Below are 17,500 nucleotides of genomic sequence, written 5' to 3'. Positions count from 1 at the left end.
AGTGATAAAAGGCTTCACTGTCAAATCAAAAGGCTACATAAAATTACATCCAGATGAATATAGAACACTTATTATAAATGTTAGTTTCCTTTTTCTTGTAAGAAAGGCTACTACCAATAAGAAAATAAACATTTCAAAAGCAATGAAAGAGAAAAGCATACGCATTTTCTCTATTGTATGCTCCTCGTTTTTGTTCCTTCTGGAATTAACCCAACCCTTTTACTGATTCTTTTTTATTTCGACTTGCTTGGGCCAGAGAAGGCACAGCTATTTCTCCTCTCAGCTTCTTACCGAGAGCCTAAAAGTTTAAGATACATTACTCAGCTGATTAACCCGCTGGCCATGCTTCTTATAGCCCTAGATGAGTACACAGTATAGAAAATTAAAAATAAATAAACCGACTGAGGTTATCAGCTAATTGATGGTTATTATCATCGCAAATGAAAAAGAAAATTTCATGTAATAATTTCTTTTGAAAAGCAGAGGAAGAGCCATAAAACAAACAAATAAGTTGAGGAATAGTAATTGTGATGAGATTCGTAGCAGACGCAAGAAATTCACGTTGCAATAATGACTCAGAAAATATTGTAATAAATTACTGCAATGCATTACACCAACCACAAAAGTATGAAGACGTTACGATGTAGGGTTTTCTACGATTAAAATATTTCATCACAACTGTTATCAAGGCTTACATGCTTTAGTCCCCTTTGCTACAAGGAACAACGAACACCAGTGCCTCATCATTCTCTTTCTTCTCCTTGATAAGCTTTGAACCTTAAATTATATCAGTGAAACTACCTATTACTTTGCGAAATCCTAGAGTGCCTATCTCTTTCCTCATCAGTTTTTGGTCTAAAGTAAAAAGTACAAAGAAGTGATAACTATCATCTTTCTGAACATAAAGAAGGGAGCAAAGAATAAAACCGACAGTACAGTTTCTAGTCCTACATTCTATTCATAGTTTTACAGAATCCCATGATTTTTGTGTCAGAATTCATACTCTCTCTCTCTCTCTCTCTCTTATATTCACACGCACACGCACGCACACACACACACACACACACATAATTTCAAGCTAAAACTTCCTTAAAACAATTAAGAGCGACCATAAGACTTCAGAGACTGACAGAATTATTTGACCAAATATTTCATTTATATTTTCTTAATTAACAAGAGGGATTCTTACTTGCTACAGCCATGATGTTTTTGTTTGGTTATAATCATCCAGAGTTGCAAAATATCTGTTTTGGTACAGAATGGTTGAATTGGTGGTACATTAGGATGTGTGCTTGTATCCAGCTTATTTATGGCTGGAATAAATTCTATTATTCTATCCTTATCACAGTTCCAGTATACCACCTACAAATAATTTTGTAAATGATCCACTTGAAAAATATGTTTCAGGTTTGCTTATTCGTTTTCGTGTTCTTCCTTGTGTTTATGCTCTAGGAATAAATTCTCACTGTTTAATTTTGTTATACATTAATGGATTTAATTTAAATCTAAATTGTTCATTCCGTAAAAAACTCTATCCCTTGACAAGTACCACAACTGCAACCAACATCACAGTTCCCATTAAAACTTAATATAAACAGTAAAGACCCACAAGTGGAAAGAAACATCCACTTACTGTGAGAGATGCAAAGACAGAATTTCAGTGTTGCTGTACATTTTGGTATTCAGACTAGATTACATAACCACAGTTGCGATAATTGCCATGCCCAAGGTTGTGGAAAAATAGGATGTATAAACAGACTGGTTTTAGATATATTAAAATATGATGAATAAACACAGACTGGCTTTTAGATACATGCGTGGGTATAGTAATTAGTTCTGAAAGCCCTATGGGAATCCAAAATGAACTTAAAAGCCACAAGCCCTCTCTCCTCTCTCATAAGCCAGCATCTACTGATCCTACAAAGTGCATATCATCTTCTGGAGACTAGTCTGAATTACTCATTCAAAAATATGTGCAAATACAGACGAATATGTTTATTTCAGTGATAAGTTGGTGGTCTTCATTCGAATCTCTACAATCGATCAACCTTGTTCAATCAGGGAATTTAAATGTTCTTCAGTATGACTCATCCTTCCTCTGTTTTCCAGAGATATAAGACCAATCTTAACTTCAGTTACATTAATGAACCGAAGTTTCATGTACCAGATCCCACAAGACCTCCTTGCTGTTGTCTGCGATGTTGCCATGTGAATTTTGAAGTGAACAGAAAAGCGGAGAAAAACATGATTAAAACTTCACAATCCTAAATCCTACAACAAGATATAATGAGCGAAATGGCAATCAGAAATATGCTGACGTTAGCCTAAAACATACTAACACTACGCTGCCAAATGCTACTACTTGTACCAGTTACTTTTACTAATTAATAATGAAACGTAAATTCGAGCAGTGAGAACATTTATGAAGATGATAACAAAAGCAGTAGGAGCAAAATACATATTGTAAAATTAGAGTTTATCAAAGAATCTGATAACGTTATCAAGCATGGCTCCAAATCGAAATCTTTGTATGACTTTTGAAATATAAAAAATTATCTGACAATCACAAAAGGAAGTCGTAAAAGCCTCAATAACAAGAATACTTACAGAGTATGAAGATGACTTAAATCCTGGAAGGTATTGGGAGGGATGCTTTTAATCTTGTTGAACCGAAGATCTCTGAAAATGACAAAAAGACCATATCAAACCCGGTGAATTTTTGTCAACATTCTAAGACATAAGCTTTTAATTAAACATCACCCTCTAAAGGATGTATAAGAAAATCACAACATCATAATATTTCAAATCCCATCAAAAGAAAAATGTATTAAAGATGAGAATAAAGGGTTCGAATGAAAAACGAAACGACCAAAATTACATTACCAATTATTATTATTATATTATTACCAAAAGTAAAATAGCATAATAAACAACACAGTTCTGAAACTGTATAAAATTGTCAAAAGTAATGCTATTTTATAAGTGTGTGTGTATATATATATATATATACATATATATATATATATATATATATATATATATATATATATATTATATATATATATATATATATATATATATATATATATATATTAACATATTAATAATATATACATACTTAAAAATCACAGTAGATGAACGTGACTTAAGGGTATAAGCGAATACCACAGGAAAATGACAGGTAGAAGTTCAGTACCAAGCGCTTTCACGTTTATTAACGCATCTTCTGGGCACAGATGAAAAGAGGGTTACAAAGTAAACAAAAAGAACAAGAATACCAGATGGTCAATTGTCAAAGGGTAATAAACAGAAAGATAATCCAGGATAATACGGGATCAAGCAGTCACAAACTAAAACCATAGACCTAACTAGAAGAGATACGAAAGTTTAGCCATGCAAAATCCAAAAACGTGTATAAAATTGAATACCAGATGGTTAATTGCCAAGGGGTAATAAACAAAAAGGTAACCCAGGAAATCCCGGGATCACGTGGTCTCAAATTAAAACCATATACTTAACCATAAGAGATACGGAATCTTACCCATTCAAATTGCAGAAACATGTATAAAACTGAACACTAATTTTGCTTATATTTATCAACAACTTTTTTTAATTAAGAAAGCGTCAAGTTTAAGCAAACCAAGACTTAAATTTAGAACACTTTCATTATTTGACTTGATAAAACAAGATTCAGTGATATTCCTTTTAACTGTGTCGTTGCACGGGACTAAAGATCTTGCTTCACTCCAGTTAATAGGATGATCTAAATCTCTCATATGCACGAATAATGCATTCGATATTTGGTCAGTTCTCGCAGAATATTGGTGTTGTTTGATTCGTTGTGAAAGTGATTTTCCAGTTTGTCCATATATTTTATCACACTTTTTACAAGGAATTTCATAGATGCAGCCAGAAACATCTTTAGGAGAATTTTTTATTACTAAACTCAACATTAAAATTACTGAAAACAAAATTTATGTTGAAAAGCTTTAAAATTCTAGGAATTTGTAAAAACCTTTCTTTATACGGTAATTTGAGAATATTATGCTTGCTGAATTCAACTTTGTTATTAGTTAAATAAAATGTTTTCTTGACTCTTTTCCATGCTACATCTACAAAGGTCCTTGGGTATTTAAGTTTCCAAGCATTATCATAAATAGCTTTGATCTCAGCAGCAATAAACTGCGGGCTACAAACGCGTAAAGCCCTTAAGAACATTCCAGAAAAGACAGAGAATTTTACATTTTGATGATGATTGGAACAATAATGAACAAAATAGGCAATGTTAGTTTATTTTCGAAAGACTGAAAAGGTGAAATTTCTATCATGTCTATGGACAGTTACATCAAGAAAATTCAAATTACAATTTCTTTCTTCCTCTAAGGTAAATTTTATAGAAGGAACTAAATTATTTAGCTTAACGAGAAATTCCTGGAGATTTTCGCGAACTGGCCAGATACAGATAATATCATCCACATACCTAAACCATATAACTTTTCGGGGCAAAATTCTTGGTAAGAGTTTTGTCTCAAAAAATTCCATGTAAATATTGCTAAAGACAGGAAGTAAGGGATTATCGATAGCCATGCCGAACTTTTGTACAAAAAATTCCCCATTAAAACAAAATTTACTATCTTTGATACATAACCTTATAAGATTAGTGAGGTTTGCTACAGTTAAAGGAATATCATAACTTTCTAATTCTTCCTCTAAAAATTCCCGTAAATCATCTACAGGCACTTTTGTAAATAAAGAGACAACATCAAAACTAACCACAATAAAATCAAATTTCAAATTCAAACTATTGAATTTGTCTATAAAGTCGACATTATTTTTTACATTCGTATCAGAATGGATTGTAAAAATTCTTACACCTTAGGTAGGAAACATTTCTAATACTATTCGTACATATGAGAGATTTAGATCATCTTATTAGCTGGAGCGAAGCAAGATCTTTAGTCCTGTGCAATGACACAGTTAAAAGGAATATCACTGAATCTTGTTTTATCAAGTCAAATAATGAAAGTGTTCTGAATTTAAGTCTTGGTTTGTTTACACTTGATGCCTTCATAATTAAAAAAGTTATTGATAAATATAAGCAAAATTAGTATTCAGCTTTATACATGTTTCTACAATTTGAGTGGGTAAGATTCCTTGTCTCTTATGGTTAAGTATATGGTTTTAGTTTGTGACCACATGATCCCGGATTTTCCTGGATTACCTTTTTGTTTATTACCCCTTCGCAACTGACCATCTGATATTCAATTTTATACATGTTTTTGGTCAAAGGAGGGTCTCTGGGGGAGAAAGAGCGATGTCAAATCTACTTTCCTCATTATGCAAATAAGGCTATTGAAGACTCCCTTTCGATTCTTTAAAAAAAAAAAAGGCTTTATTTAAGAAACACATCTCATTATAACTGGGGGCAGTTGCATAATAATAATATTGTCGAAAATAGAATATGAAAATATTAAGACAATGTGACACCGCTTTCCTCACGTGCTGCCATATCTGCGTTTATCCTAAGGCGATGGTGAGGAAGAAACAATTATAGTTTTGGGTCAGTAGCCTTGGATTAACCCATTCCATGAAAGGACCTCTAGGTCAACACAAGGAACAATGGATATCTCCCCAAAACGAAGCATCAGCCCTCGAACCAATGAATGATAAATTAATGAGCCCTTTAATTCCTAAAGGTAGACCAATGTAACTTCAAATAATAAAATAATAAAGCATAGCAAAACTACGGCATAAAATGCTGAAAATTAATATATACCCTACTTACATTAAAAAAATAAAAGAAAAGAGAGAGAAGAGAGAGAGAGAGAGAGAGAGAGAGAGAGAGAGAGAGAGAGAGAGAGAGAGACCACTGAGCTGATTAACAGAGAGAGAGAAGGATTAGACAATGACTAAGAACCAATTGGTTTATTTTTCAAATGACATTTGTGCAGAAATCAACTCTTTAAACAACCTCGACAGCTCTACGACTAAAATGCAAGAGAGAAAAAAAAAGAGAGAGCACTTCCAATGCACAAAGAAAAACATTTGTGCAGTTGTGAAACAACTGATTAAAAGAAAAACTCTGCTGACAAACAAAAAGAGCCTAATAATTACTGGAAGTGATGTGAAAAACACAACAGTCCAAAATTATGAATTGACATTTAAAGGAGGGAAAGAGTTACCTGGTGATACTTAATATTTAAATTTCATTTAATTTATGCTCGCATATCTTCATTTATGATAATAACATTTCTAAAAGAAAAGCTCTTAACTCCGTTGTTTACAAGAGAGACAAAACCAGGGCATACCAAAGGGGATTATAACAGGTCAAGGTCTTAGGAAGGAAAGGGTATCCACAATCCAGGCAGATTAAGAGAGGACAGCTGGCATGAACACCTAGACTGAGTCATAGATGACATAAAACCCAATCTACCTGTGGATTACTGCCTGACCCCTGACCAAAGCCATATAAGGATCTCACCGAAGGAACAAGGTGAGAGACATTTCTGGATGCGAGCGTGACACATCTCTGCCTTCAACCCGCCTCCTTTAGTCTTCTTACCAATCAAGCCCTTAGCCCTTCCTCCGCCGCCACTACCCTCGCTGAAGCCACCTCTTCTACAAGGTAAAGTGATCTGTTGCAAAGGTTCTTCCTGCCAGTCACACTGTTTTAATTCTCGTACTAAACTTCCTATTTCCATTCCTAAGTGCCAGTGTTTCCATATCAATCTTGCCTTGTTAGGGCAGTGTTACATAAATGCGTGTTTAAATAATTACATAAAATCAAGTGTTCAAGGCTTCTTGGCAACCTCTGTGCTTGCCTTGTCCTTACTGGCTTTTAATTCGTGAATCTCTCCGTTTACAGAGGGTTTGTTAGTTAGCCGTGGAAATCTCTCTTGACTGTGCCTTGTGTCAGCATCATCACACCAACGGATATACTTTCAAGTTTTCCCAGTCATAATTAACCTCTCAGGCCTTGCCTGCCTGATTAGTCCATTTCATCTTCTGACATTTCATGTAAATACACGTAATTTTAAACTTCCCCTAACGTGTTTACTTACAAATACCTTGTGAGTAGAACCGTCAGCTCAGATAAATTCCCCCTTTTTCCTTGTTTTTTTACGATTTCCTGAATCAACAGCAGGCAGATTTTGCACAAAAATAGAGGTAACAAAATCATTCATTTAGAGTCTATAACTGGCTCATGGTAAGCATTTCCCCAGGTTAAATCGTATATATATATATATATATATATATATATATATATATATATATATATATATATATATATATATATATATATATATATATATATATATATATATATATATATATAAATATATATATATATATATATATATATATATGTATATATATATATTATACATATATATATATATATATATATATATATATATATATATATATATATATATATATATATATATATATATATATTATACATATATATATATATATATATATATATATATAGTACATCTATGTATGTATATATATATATATATAAATATATATAGTACATCTATGTATATATATATATATATATATATATATATATATATATATATATATATATATATATATATACACATACATATATGTGTATATATATATACATATATATTTAAAACATTTAACAGTAATGCATTTTGAAAAATACTGTGATATATGTATGTATGTGATATATATATATATATATATATATATATATATATATATATATATATATATATATATATATATATATATATAATATCTGTTGAGTGCAAAGAAGTAAGAAAGATTGAGAGGGTAAGAAACGTTGCTTTCAAGTGTTTTAGTAACATAATAAAAAAGACGAAGATAGACTGGGTAAAAAGTTACCAAGACTTGGTATGGAGAAGACTGGTGCTTAAAAGGGGCTTGGTTAGCAGGGTTACTAAAGTATCAAAATGAAAGGACATAAATACCTAAGAATTACGGGAGTGTGAGCAAGGAAAGAGATGAGTGACCGAGTAAATGCAATGTAAAGGTAATGGAGGTTACTCTTCTGTGGAGTGCAGCAGCTGTGGGACTTCGCTTAGATTCAGCAATTCAAGAATGTGGCGGGACTTCATTGGCAATAAATCCTTTCTTTCTCAAGGAAAAACATTTGATTTGTGAATATTTGCAAACACACAGCTTGATGGTCTTGGTGTTAACATCCCGAGTCTACTTTATTAGATGCTATCCGGGGGTGGTCTGTTAGGTGTGAAACATTATTCTACAGGTGAGAAGGTTTTGCTTGGAAGTACATTCTTTGTGGAAATGAAATTCGTGAAAAGAGGTGAATCTCGTCTCTTTGACGGGTGGAGGAATCCGCTTTAGCTAAAAACAGAAAACTGAAACTCAGGACGAACACACAGAGAATGTGTATGAAAAAAAAAACGTAAGGTGAATTTGAAAATGCCATAAAAATTATGCCTCGTAACTCATAATCTAACCTAAAACGAACAAACCAACACGAGACATTAGTAACAGGCATTTACCATGTTGACCAATTACTTACTTCAACCATTATAAACCGAAAACAATTGAAAACAACTGAAACGCAACCATCAAAAGCAGAGAACGACGACCAATCCATTTAACAAAGAACATGCAATCTGAAGTTAGGTCAAAGGAGTGGCACTCCAATGGGACCGGTTGTCCTTTCTTTCTGCCACTCGAGGTCACTGAGTGGCACTCTAGGTTATTCCAACCTAGCAACACTCCCCAGAGACATCATCTTCATTACATCAAGCCAGGACTTCACGTGAGAGAGCCATATATTCCTTCTCCTCTCTTTAAATAATTACTCCTGAGCGACACAATACGAAGAATGAAAGGCAATCTCGTCTCTTCATTTTGACAAGACATGCCGGGCTTGTGGTGCCTCTCGCGTGATTAATTCACACACCACGCAACAGATGGAGTACACGTAGACTTTTCATCCCTGGTCATTGCAGACGTCGTCAATCCTTACTTTTCGTTCTTGAAGCATACGAAACGAAATTCGTGGCAAAAATATTCTTCCATTTATTACAGCTCATCTGGAGGCTGCCACGGATATATTTATTCAATTTGTTAACGTTGTCCAAAAACACTCCCTGGCTGTCAGTCATCTTGGCAACCATGAATGATTTCTAAGAGGTTTACTTCCTCCATGACCTTCAGTGACAGCATGAACAGTCAGGGAACGATCTTGAATCTTAGCCAAGAACATTGTAATCCTTTTAAGCAATTTGCTTCGCGGAACAATAAACAACAAGACACCAAAAATATGAAAGATACCATACCATAAATAGTAATGACTGCATTGTACGAAAAAAATATATATTCACAAGAACAAGTTAGCCTCCAAGTGAAAGAAATATATTAACAATATGGCCCTTTAGTTCTACATTTTTTTACATAATGCTGCACAAATACTTTATCTGATACGTATTAAAAGCTTACGAAATTATTCATACTTTTGGAAATTATTCATACTTTTGGATTCACTTGCGAAAAATAGATGAAACTGCCTAAAGAAATCTGGTGCAGGCTGTACAAGAATATATACGAAAAAATAACATTCAAAGTATTTTCCATGTGGCACAAGTTGATGCAGACAGACAAACTTCTCTACATGTAGTTAGTAAATACACACACACACAGACGCACATACAAACACACAAACATACATACATATATAAATATATTTATATATGTATGTATGTATATATATATATATATATATATATATATATATATATATATATATATATATATATATATATATATATATATATATATATAATATACACTGATTACCGTTCAGGAAGCTGATCTAACGACTAGTTAAATTGTTCGTGGGTCGAAAAACGATGTTCTTTTTCTGCAAAAGCTTTACTGGTGTGAATAAATAAAAGTACATACGGCTTTCGTATTAGTGAAAGATGAATCAGTTCCATCTCACAGTGACAATGCAGTCATCTGTTTTTTCACTAAGGAAAGGGCGTATGCAACAATTATATGAATGATTTTGCATTAAACTGCCTCGCAAAACAAAACAGATGCCGATTTTCGGTAAGATATGGAATGCTCTCAAAGAGTCAAAGCTGTCATACTGCAAGCAATGTGAATGAACAGTTACAGTGGATCATGTCTTTCACAGAAATATTCAGTACTAACATTCCATTTCATAACTAATGTTGGAGTTTGGGCAATGATTTTCATTCATATTCGACAACTTAATTTCAGTGGATTTTTTTAACTTTTGCATAACTGCATACAGTTCTGGGGCAGTATAAGTTTATTACATTGCTTTTTACAAAAATTAAATTGATATAAAAACTGAAGCATTCAAGAAAGACATTGCAGCTTTAAAAAGATAATACCGAGGAATATGTCATTAGCATAAGCGCTGCACAAATCAAATTATGATGTGGATAAAATGGCTCTTTAGCCATTTTTTTTTATTTCTCCAGTTTTCATTCAAGAGACAGCTGACTACGCGCATTTATAGCACCTAAAAACAAATTCCCACCGAGAGTTGCGACAGCAATGTCACTTAATCACAGTCGGACCTGATGTCTCCTCTGTGCCTAGAGAAGGATTCGGCAGAACTATAAAATACAAGTTTCATTCTCATTTTGAAATCAAAATGTCTTCTGGTGTTTTAAGGATCTTTTGAAACAGGAGAGTACTCTCACTACTCCAAACAATATATATCAAAATCCAATCTCACACAGTCGTTCATTCAAAATTTTTATTTATTTACTTGTGTTTGTATTTAGCTATTTATACTTCCAGTATTTTGGAGAAAAGTGTAAGCTCATGGTATGTTTTGCTTTAAAAAATAGCAAAGTCAAATTCATAAAATAAGGAAAAATTCAGTTACATGTATTAAAAAATGGAAGCTATTTCTGCAAAAGCCATTTCATAAAAAAATATTGTGCAACTCATGAAACTCAACTATAATGTTACAATTGACGTATTCTTATTTTATGAGCTAATCCCCAGATTAACGAAGTAAAGCAACCCCAGGTATAGTTAATGCATGGGTGGAAATATGATAGGAAATGGAATGGTTCCAGCACATCATCCCAGTGACCGTTCTCCGGGGCAGAAGCAGTGGGAAATAAAAAACTTATTTACAAATCATCGCTTATTAACTGAATGGTAAAGCCTTTAGGGGCCATATAATATATATATATATATATATATATATATATATATATATATATATATATATATATATATATAATATATGTATATATATATATATATATATATATATATATATATATATATATATATATATATATATATATATATATATATATATATATATATATATGTATATATATGAAGACAGGAGCAGACACTCAAACAACAGACAAATTGGAGCAACAGAAAGGCGTTCTTTCTTCTTATCCATTTATTTTTACGCCGACGTTTCGTATCTCTTGATACATCTTCTAGGCTGAAAAAGCGATGAACTTAAACAGTACTGTGTATTAACACTAAAGGGTATACACATTATATACTTAACACCATATTAAATGACAATTAAAAGAAAAAAAAGGACAACCTTAAAAACACTCACAAGATATTTAAAAATATTTTAAAAATATTTTAAAAGAAAAGAACAGCAGAAGAAGGCCAGGGCCAATACGAAAAAAAAAAAAATAAATAAAAAAATTAAATAAATAAATAAAAAGACACCTACCTACACCGGTAGTGTAAAGCAAACTGACACAGACAAGCAATGCAAGGAGGGGAGAGGAGGAGGGGGGGGGGCGGGAGTATAAACAAAGAAGTTACAGCAGGTAGTTAAGCGATGAACAGCTGGGTGGAAGTTGATTGGTGATTAAAGGGCAGGGACAGTTAATTTAATCATAATGGATTCAAGTGTGGTTAACTCTTCCACGTATCGGGTTCTCCCACAATACTAAAATCCTTAGCATCTACATGCGTCTTACAAATTTTGCTGTGATTCCTTACATTGGACTGCTCGGGATTGGATAATCGACAGCCTGTTCTAAAACTAACTCCCTGATGAGAGGAGATTCGGACTTTTAGCAGCCTCCTGGTACAACCGATGTAAGTGCCGAGATCACATCTAGGACAATTATATTTATAAATCACACCGGAAGTAAACAAGGGGCTAATCTTGTCCTTGACATGGAAAAGAGATGCAATGGTTCGTGGGTTTATTGGGATTAACTTGAGATTGAGAGCGGGTAACTGTCCGTTGAATAGCCTGATGCATTTTTTCCGAAATGTGTGATTTATAAATATAATTGTCCTAGATGTGATCTCGGCACTTACATCGGTTGTACCAGGAGGCTGCTAAAAGTCCGAATCTCCTCTCATCAGGGAGTTAGTTTTAGAACAGGCTGTCGATTATCCAATCCCGAGCAGTCCAATGTAAGGAATCACAGCAAAATTTGTAAGACGCATGTAGATGCTAAGGATTTTAGTATTGTGGGGAGAACCCGATACGTGGAAGAGTTAACCACACTTGAATCCATTATGATTAAATTAACTGTCCCTGCCCTTAATCACCAATCAACTTCCACCCAGCTGTTCATCGCTTAACTACCTGCTGTAACTTCTTTGTTTATACTCCCGCCCCCCACCCCTCCTCCCCCTCCTTGCATTGCTTGTCTGTGTCAGTTTGCTTTACACTACCGGTGTAGGTAGGTGTCTTTTTTATTTATTTATTTAATTTTTTTTTATTTGTTTTTTTTTTTCGTATTGGCCCCGGCCTTCTTCTGCTGTTCTTTTTCTTTTTAAAATATTTTTTAAAATATTTTTTAAATATCTTGTGAGTGTTTTTAAGGTTGTCCTTTTTTTTTCCTTTTAATTGTCATTTAATATGGTGTTAAGTATATAATGTGTATACCCTTTAGTGTTAATACACAGTACTGTTTAAGTTCATCGCTTTTTCAGCCTAGAAGATGTATCAAGAGATACGAAACGTCGGCGTAAAATAAATGGATAAGAAGAAAGAACGCTCTTTCTGTTGCTCCAATTTGTATATATATATATATATATATATATATATATATATATATATATATATATATATATATATATATATATATACGTAAAAACACTTTAAGACTCAAGCAACCCAGTCACATGAAATTCCTACATCTTCCAGATGACTTAAACCCAGAGGATCTATTCATGAACTGTGCAGCTTCCCTTACCAGGAATTGAACCTATGACTTTTTGGGATGGTACTAGAGTGACAGTAGACATATCCAGTCAACCATTACGAAAGATGAGAAATGATTCCGAAACTGCTACGCACATTCTTTTCAAATTCAGATCCTGCACAAAGCATTGGAGGCAACTAGTTTCTAGTATGACACACGCACACGCACAAACACACACACACACACACACACACACACACACATATATATATATATATATATATATATATATATATATATATATATATATATATGAATATAAGAAGGCCCATAAAACACTATTTAAACGTTGAAACCATATATTTCGGGCACTTGCTTCTGTGCCCCTGCTCACTGGTAGAATATGGACAGATGAAATGTTACAAGGGTATATATACAAAACATAAAGGTGTGGCCTTAAGTCTCCGATGGTATAAAGGTGACCGTTTCCTAAGAAGGAGGAGAATGACCAATTCCCTAGTGGTTTTTGGCCTCATTAGCTCCCGTTTGGCGACGGATCTGGAGGTCGCGTTTCTTGGGTCATCTTCAGGAGGGGTCTGAGGATTAAAGTGTCGATGTCGTTTGATTTCCAATGTCCTCCTGACAGGTTCATATTGTTGGTTTGATTGATGATAGCAGATTCCAGCATCTTCTTTTGTACGGACAGCTACTTTTGAAAACCAACTCCGCCCCACTCCAGTTCATGACATGTCCTGTATTTCTGATATGTAGGAAAATCCCCGAACTCTCCGAAGTGTAACGTATGGTTTCAACGTTTAAATAGTGTTTTATGGGCCTTCTTATATTCATATTACACTGTAGTATTACAGGAAAAGACATTCATATATATATATATATATATATATATATATATATATATATATATATATATATGTGTGTGTGTGTGTGTGTGTGTATAATCTGTGGTGTTACCGGTAGCATTTCTGCCTAACCAGCAAGAGGATCCACTTCAAATCCTTTGTGAAGACGCACCAGTGTGGGCATGTTCCGTTAAGTACTTGATAGTCGGTCGACTGTAAGTAGTCGCATCTGTTCAAGGAGAAGGGCCTGGGGTTTGCATCTGCATCTTCAAATACTTACTGACAACGAAAAGGTAACATCTCTTCGAGTCGCCTACTTCACGGAGAGATAGTGTATAAGCAAAAAATCACACGTGTGCACACAGACCCCTATATCCATACATGCACACGTACACGTATGTATGTGTATATACAGTATATGTATGCGTGTTTGTTTTTGCATGCGCGGGCGCGCGCATGTAAGCGTGTGCTTTGTTACAGAAATCTCTGCCTATATACTGCATTACAATATAATGAAAAACAAATCAAGACTTTAATGAACTGCATGTAGTTCATTTACAGTGAATTTATGCTATAAAAACTGAAAAAAGTCACTTGCACAATACTGTACTTTGCATTGCATCGCAACACCAGGCTCAGTGATGTATCCACCGGCGCATTTGATATTAATACACAACTACGAAGATACGCAGTAGGGAATGAAAGCGCATCGAGATCCACGTTTGTTCTAAAACCCGTGACTTCTGGCACAAACCAGATTCACAAAAAATTCAACAGACAAACAAAAGCATCCGCGAAATATAAAAAAAAAACTTGTAAGTGACAAGCAGAGTGATTAATATCTCTCATCTGTCTGTCTCTACTTAAGTTGCTAACTCACACCACGTTAGAACAACATGAGGACACAGATAAACATCTTTGAACGATCCTCTGAAATGTTAAGACAACCATCACATAAGTGTGGGAAAGGAATTCGAAGTGTTGAAGTGTCAAGTTGCATTGGTCACCGCTCTCGTTTTCAACTGCTAATAGATATTTCCTGTGTTTGGAAAAGAATTTTATGAAAAAAAAACTATTCCCCAAACCTAAAGTAAAATAGTTTGAACCCATAAAAATTCTTAATCTATTTGCATATCTCATGTCCCGGCCAACATTTATATCCAAACATAACGCTCAGAGCACTAAACTGAAAATTCTAAAAAGCTTCAATCAGCTTATCGATTTCGACAGGCAATGTAAAAACAGCAATGTCATTGTAGACCTCGTTGACGCCCTGAAACCAAATACAAATTAAAAGCAGATGTTCAAGAGAGGATCAGTTTTATATGTTCAACAATGACTATAAAATGGCTCTGAATTTCAGTTCCTAATTTTCTGATTTTAGCGGGTTTTGGCATCACGGCAATTAAAAAAAATAACCTTTACAAAATGTATATCTATATTTGCCCAAATGTCGATTTTGTCCTCAGCACAGTTTAAAATATCACACTGGATGAATGAATGGTTGAGCTGCAAGATACAGAGATCCAGAATTTAGATGCGAGGCAGTACACTGTTCTACAAGTGAAACTGTGAGAAAACCCAACAGTTGCTTAAAGAGCAGAAAGTCAGAGAAGTTGGGCAGCAAGAAGGAAGGCAAGAACCTGGAATGGATGTAAGTAAAAGGCTAAAAAGTGCCTGCAGCTAAGAGCCGAGAGAACACTCCAAACATCATGTAAGGTGATCGGATGCCACCACCTTCCTTCGTGGTATCGCAACGGATGTGGCGACAGCAAAATCTCAACTTTTTCCTATTGGTATTAGTAAAAATAATCAAGTATAAGCCTCCTTCCAGTTTTTTTTTTTTTTTTTTGCTTTAAATCTTGTATCATTTCTTATTAATTCATTTTTTATGATAGAGTATTAATTCCCAGCTTCTCGAGTCTCTTGGTGCAATAAATTTTATATGAAGAAGCGATTTAATGTCCAGGAAAACAACTAAAACAAGTTGCTGGTTGTGACAGGTGCACGTTTTCTATTCAGCAGTCGTCTGCAAATGATAGAATCCAATATGAGAAGCAGAAATCCACGCGTCTGCTGGTGCTACCTCAACCTGACGTTCACCAGGACAGCAAACGCACGTGCCAAAAGTCTTTTATCACTGGTCTAAAAAAAAACAAATAGATAACAGACTTTCAAAGTAAATAATTTTTTTTAACCAATTCTAAAAATAAGTCAACAAAAATACTCTTGTTCCACCAAGCCAGTATCAGTTCTATTCGTGAGAACTGTGATTATAACCAGTTTGGTTATCTTAAAGAATGTTTTATATTTGGTTAACATGGTTTTCAATTCAAGAAAAAAGTAAGCGGATTTTGCGGAAAAATATCTCACGACTGGCACAAGATACCCAACTGAAACAAAAAACTAGGATCATGATTAGGTCAAAGTCCTTTCTGGTAGGTGAGTTCGACAAAGAACACGTAACTAGACCCAGCCATTAAGCGGTTATTACCAATATCCCACGCCACCTCTCCGACCAAATTGATTACACACTATGGTAATGGGCTCCAGGTAGGAAGGGAAGCTTACAATTTTACCCCAAATTCAAATTACAAATTTTAACTGAAAATAAAACACCCCGGTAGGACAACAAGTCTAAAATTATCTTATTTTGTAAATTACATACCATAAAGATGTGGTCCGATTTTTCCTGTTATAAAACGTCCATCAAATCACAAACGGCAAATCCACAAAGCATCGAAATTTAAAAAAAAAATGAGCGAAGTACAATAGTGGAATGCCTAATTACCAAATCCATTGGCAGGCCAAAACATGAGCATTAAGTAAAAGAAGGACTGCAAGCATAGAGTGAATAGAAGCCAATATGAATGCAATACTGAAGTCATTTTTTTTTAGTTTCTAGTTTGAAAAGAAAGCAGATCAGTGGGAATTATTTGCTATTAAAATATAATCATAAGAATATAAATCAATCACTAGTGCACCTATGATCTCTATCATGGATTTATATCATCTGTTATTTAGGATATCCAAACTGTTTTTCGTTAACATTAGTACTTATATTCTTTTCTCAGGGTAAGGGACGAAAGTCACGATTGCTGATATTTTAACTTCAAATATCTGGACTTGAGAGAGAGAGAGAGAGAGAGAGAGAGAGAGAGAGAGAGAGAGAGAGAGAGAATACCTCATACACCACGCAAGGAGAGGAAAATTGTGATGCAGAATCATTCAAGTGTTTCAGAAGCGTCTTCACTGTCTCTCTGAGGTTAAAAAGTTTAGTAACGATACTTACAGCACTATAATCTAAGTTCTTTAAACCCAAAATGTCGGAATTCCAAACATCCTGATAAACCTAGTTTTTATGAGGAAAAGGCTTGAAGGACCCGCTTTTCTGGTGAAGAAGTAAATGATAAAGAAGCTCAACCAGACGGTAATGATGGTAAAGTGTAAAACGCAAATTCTTTCAAG

General features: G+C 34.1%; 1 protein-coding gene across 3 annotated transcripts in view; it reads right to left on the bottom strand.

Annotated features, from left to right (window-relative positions):
* Positions 1–17,500, bottom strand: part of Pxn (Peroxidasin) — a 742,345-nt gene that overhangs the window by 171,840 nt on the left and 553,005 nt on the right. For all 3 annotated transcript variants that reach the window (XM_067108369.1, XM_067107823.1, XM_067107108.1), the window contains exon 2: positions 2,608–2,679. In XM_067108369.1, coding sequence (XP_066964470.1) covers positions 2,608–2,679 — 72 coding nt within the window. The remainder of the gene's footprint in view (positions 1–2,607; positions 2,680–17,500) is intronic.

This window comes from Macrobrachium rosenbergii, chromosome 1 (assembly GCF_040412425.1).
Source record: "Macrobrachium rosenbergii isolate ZJJX-2024 chromosome 1, ASM4041242v1, whole genome shotgun sequence".
NCBI classification, from domain to species: Eukaryota; Metazoa; Arthropoda; class Malacostraca; order Decapoda; family Palaemonidae; genus Macrobrachium; species Macrobrachium rosenbergii.
This window is presented reverse-complemented; position numbering and strand designations above follow the sequence as displayed.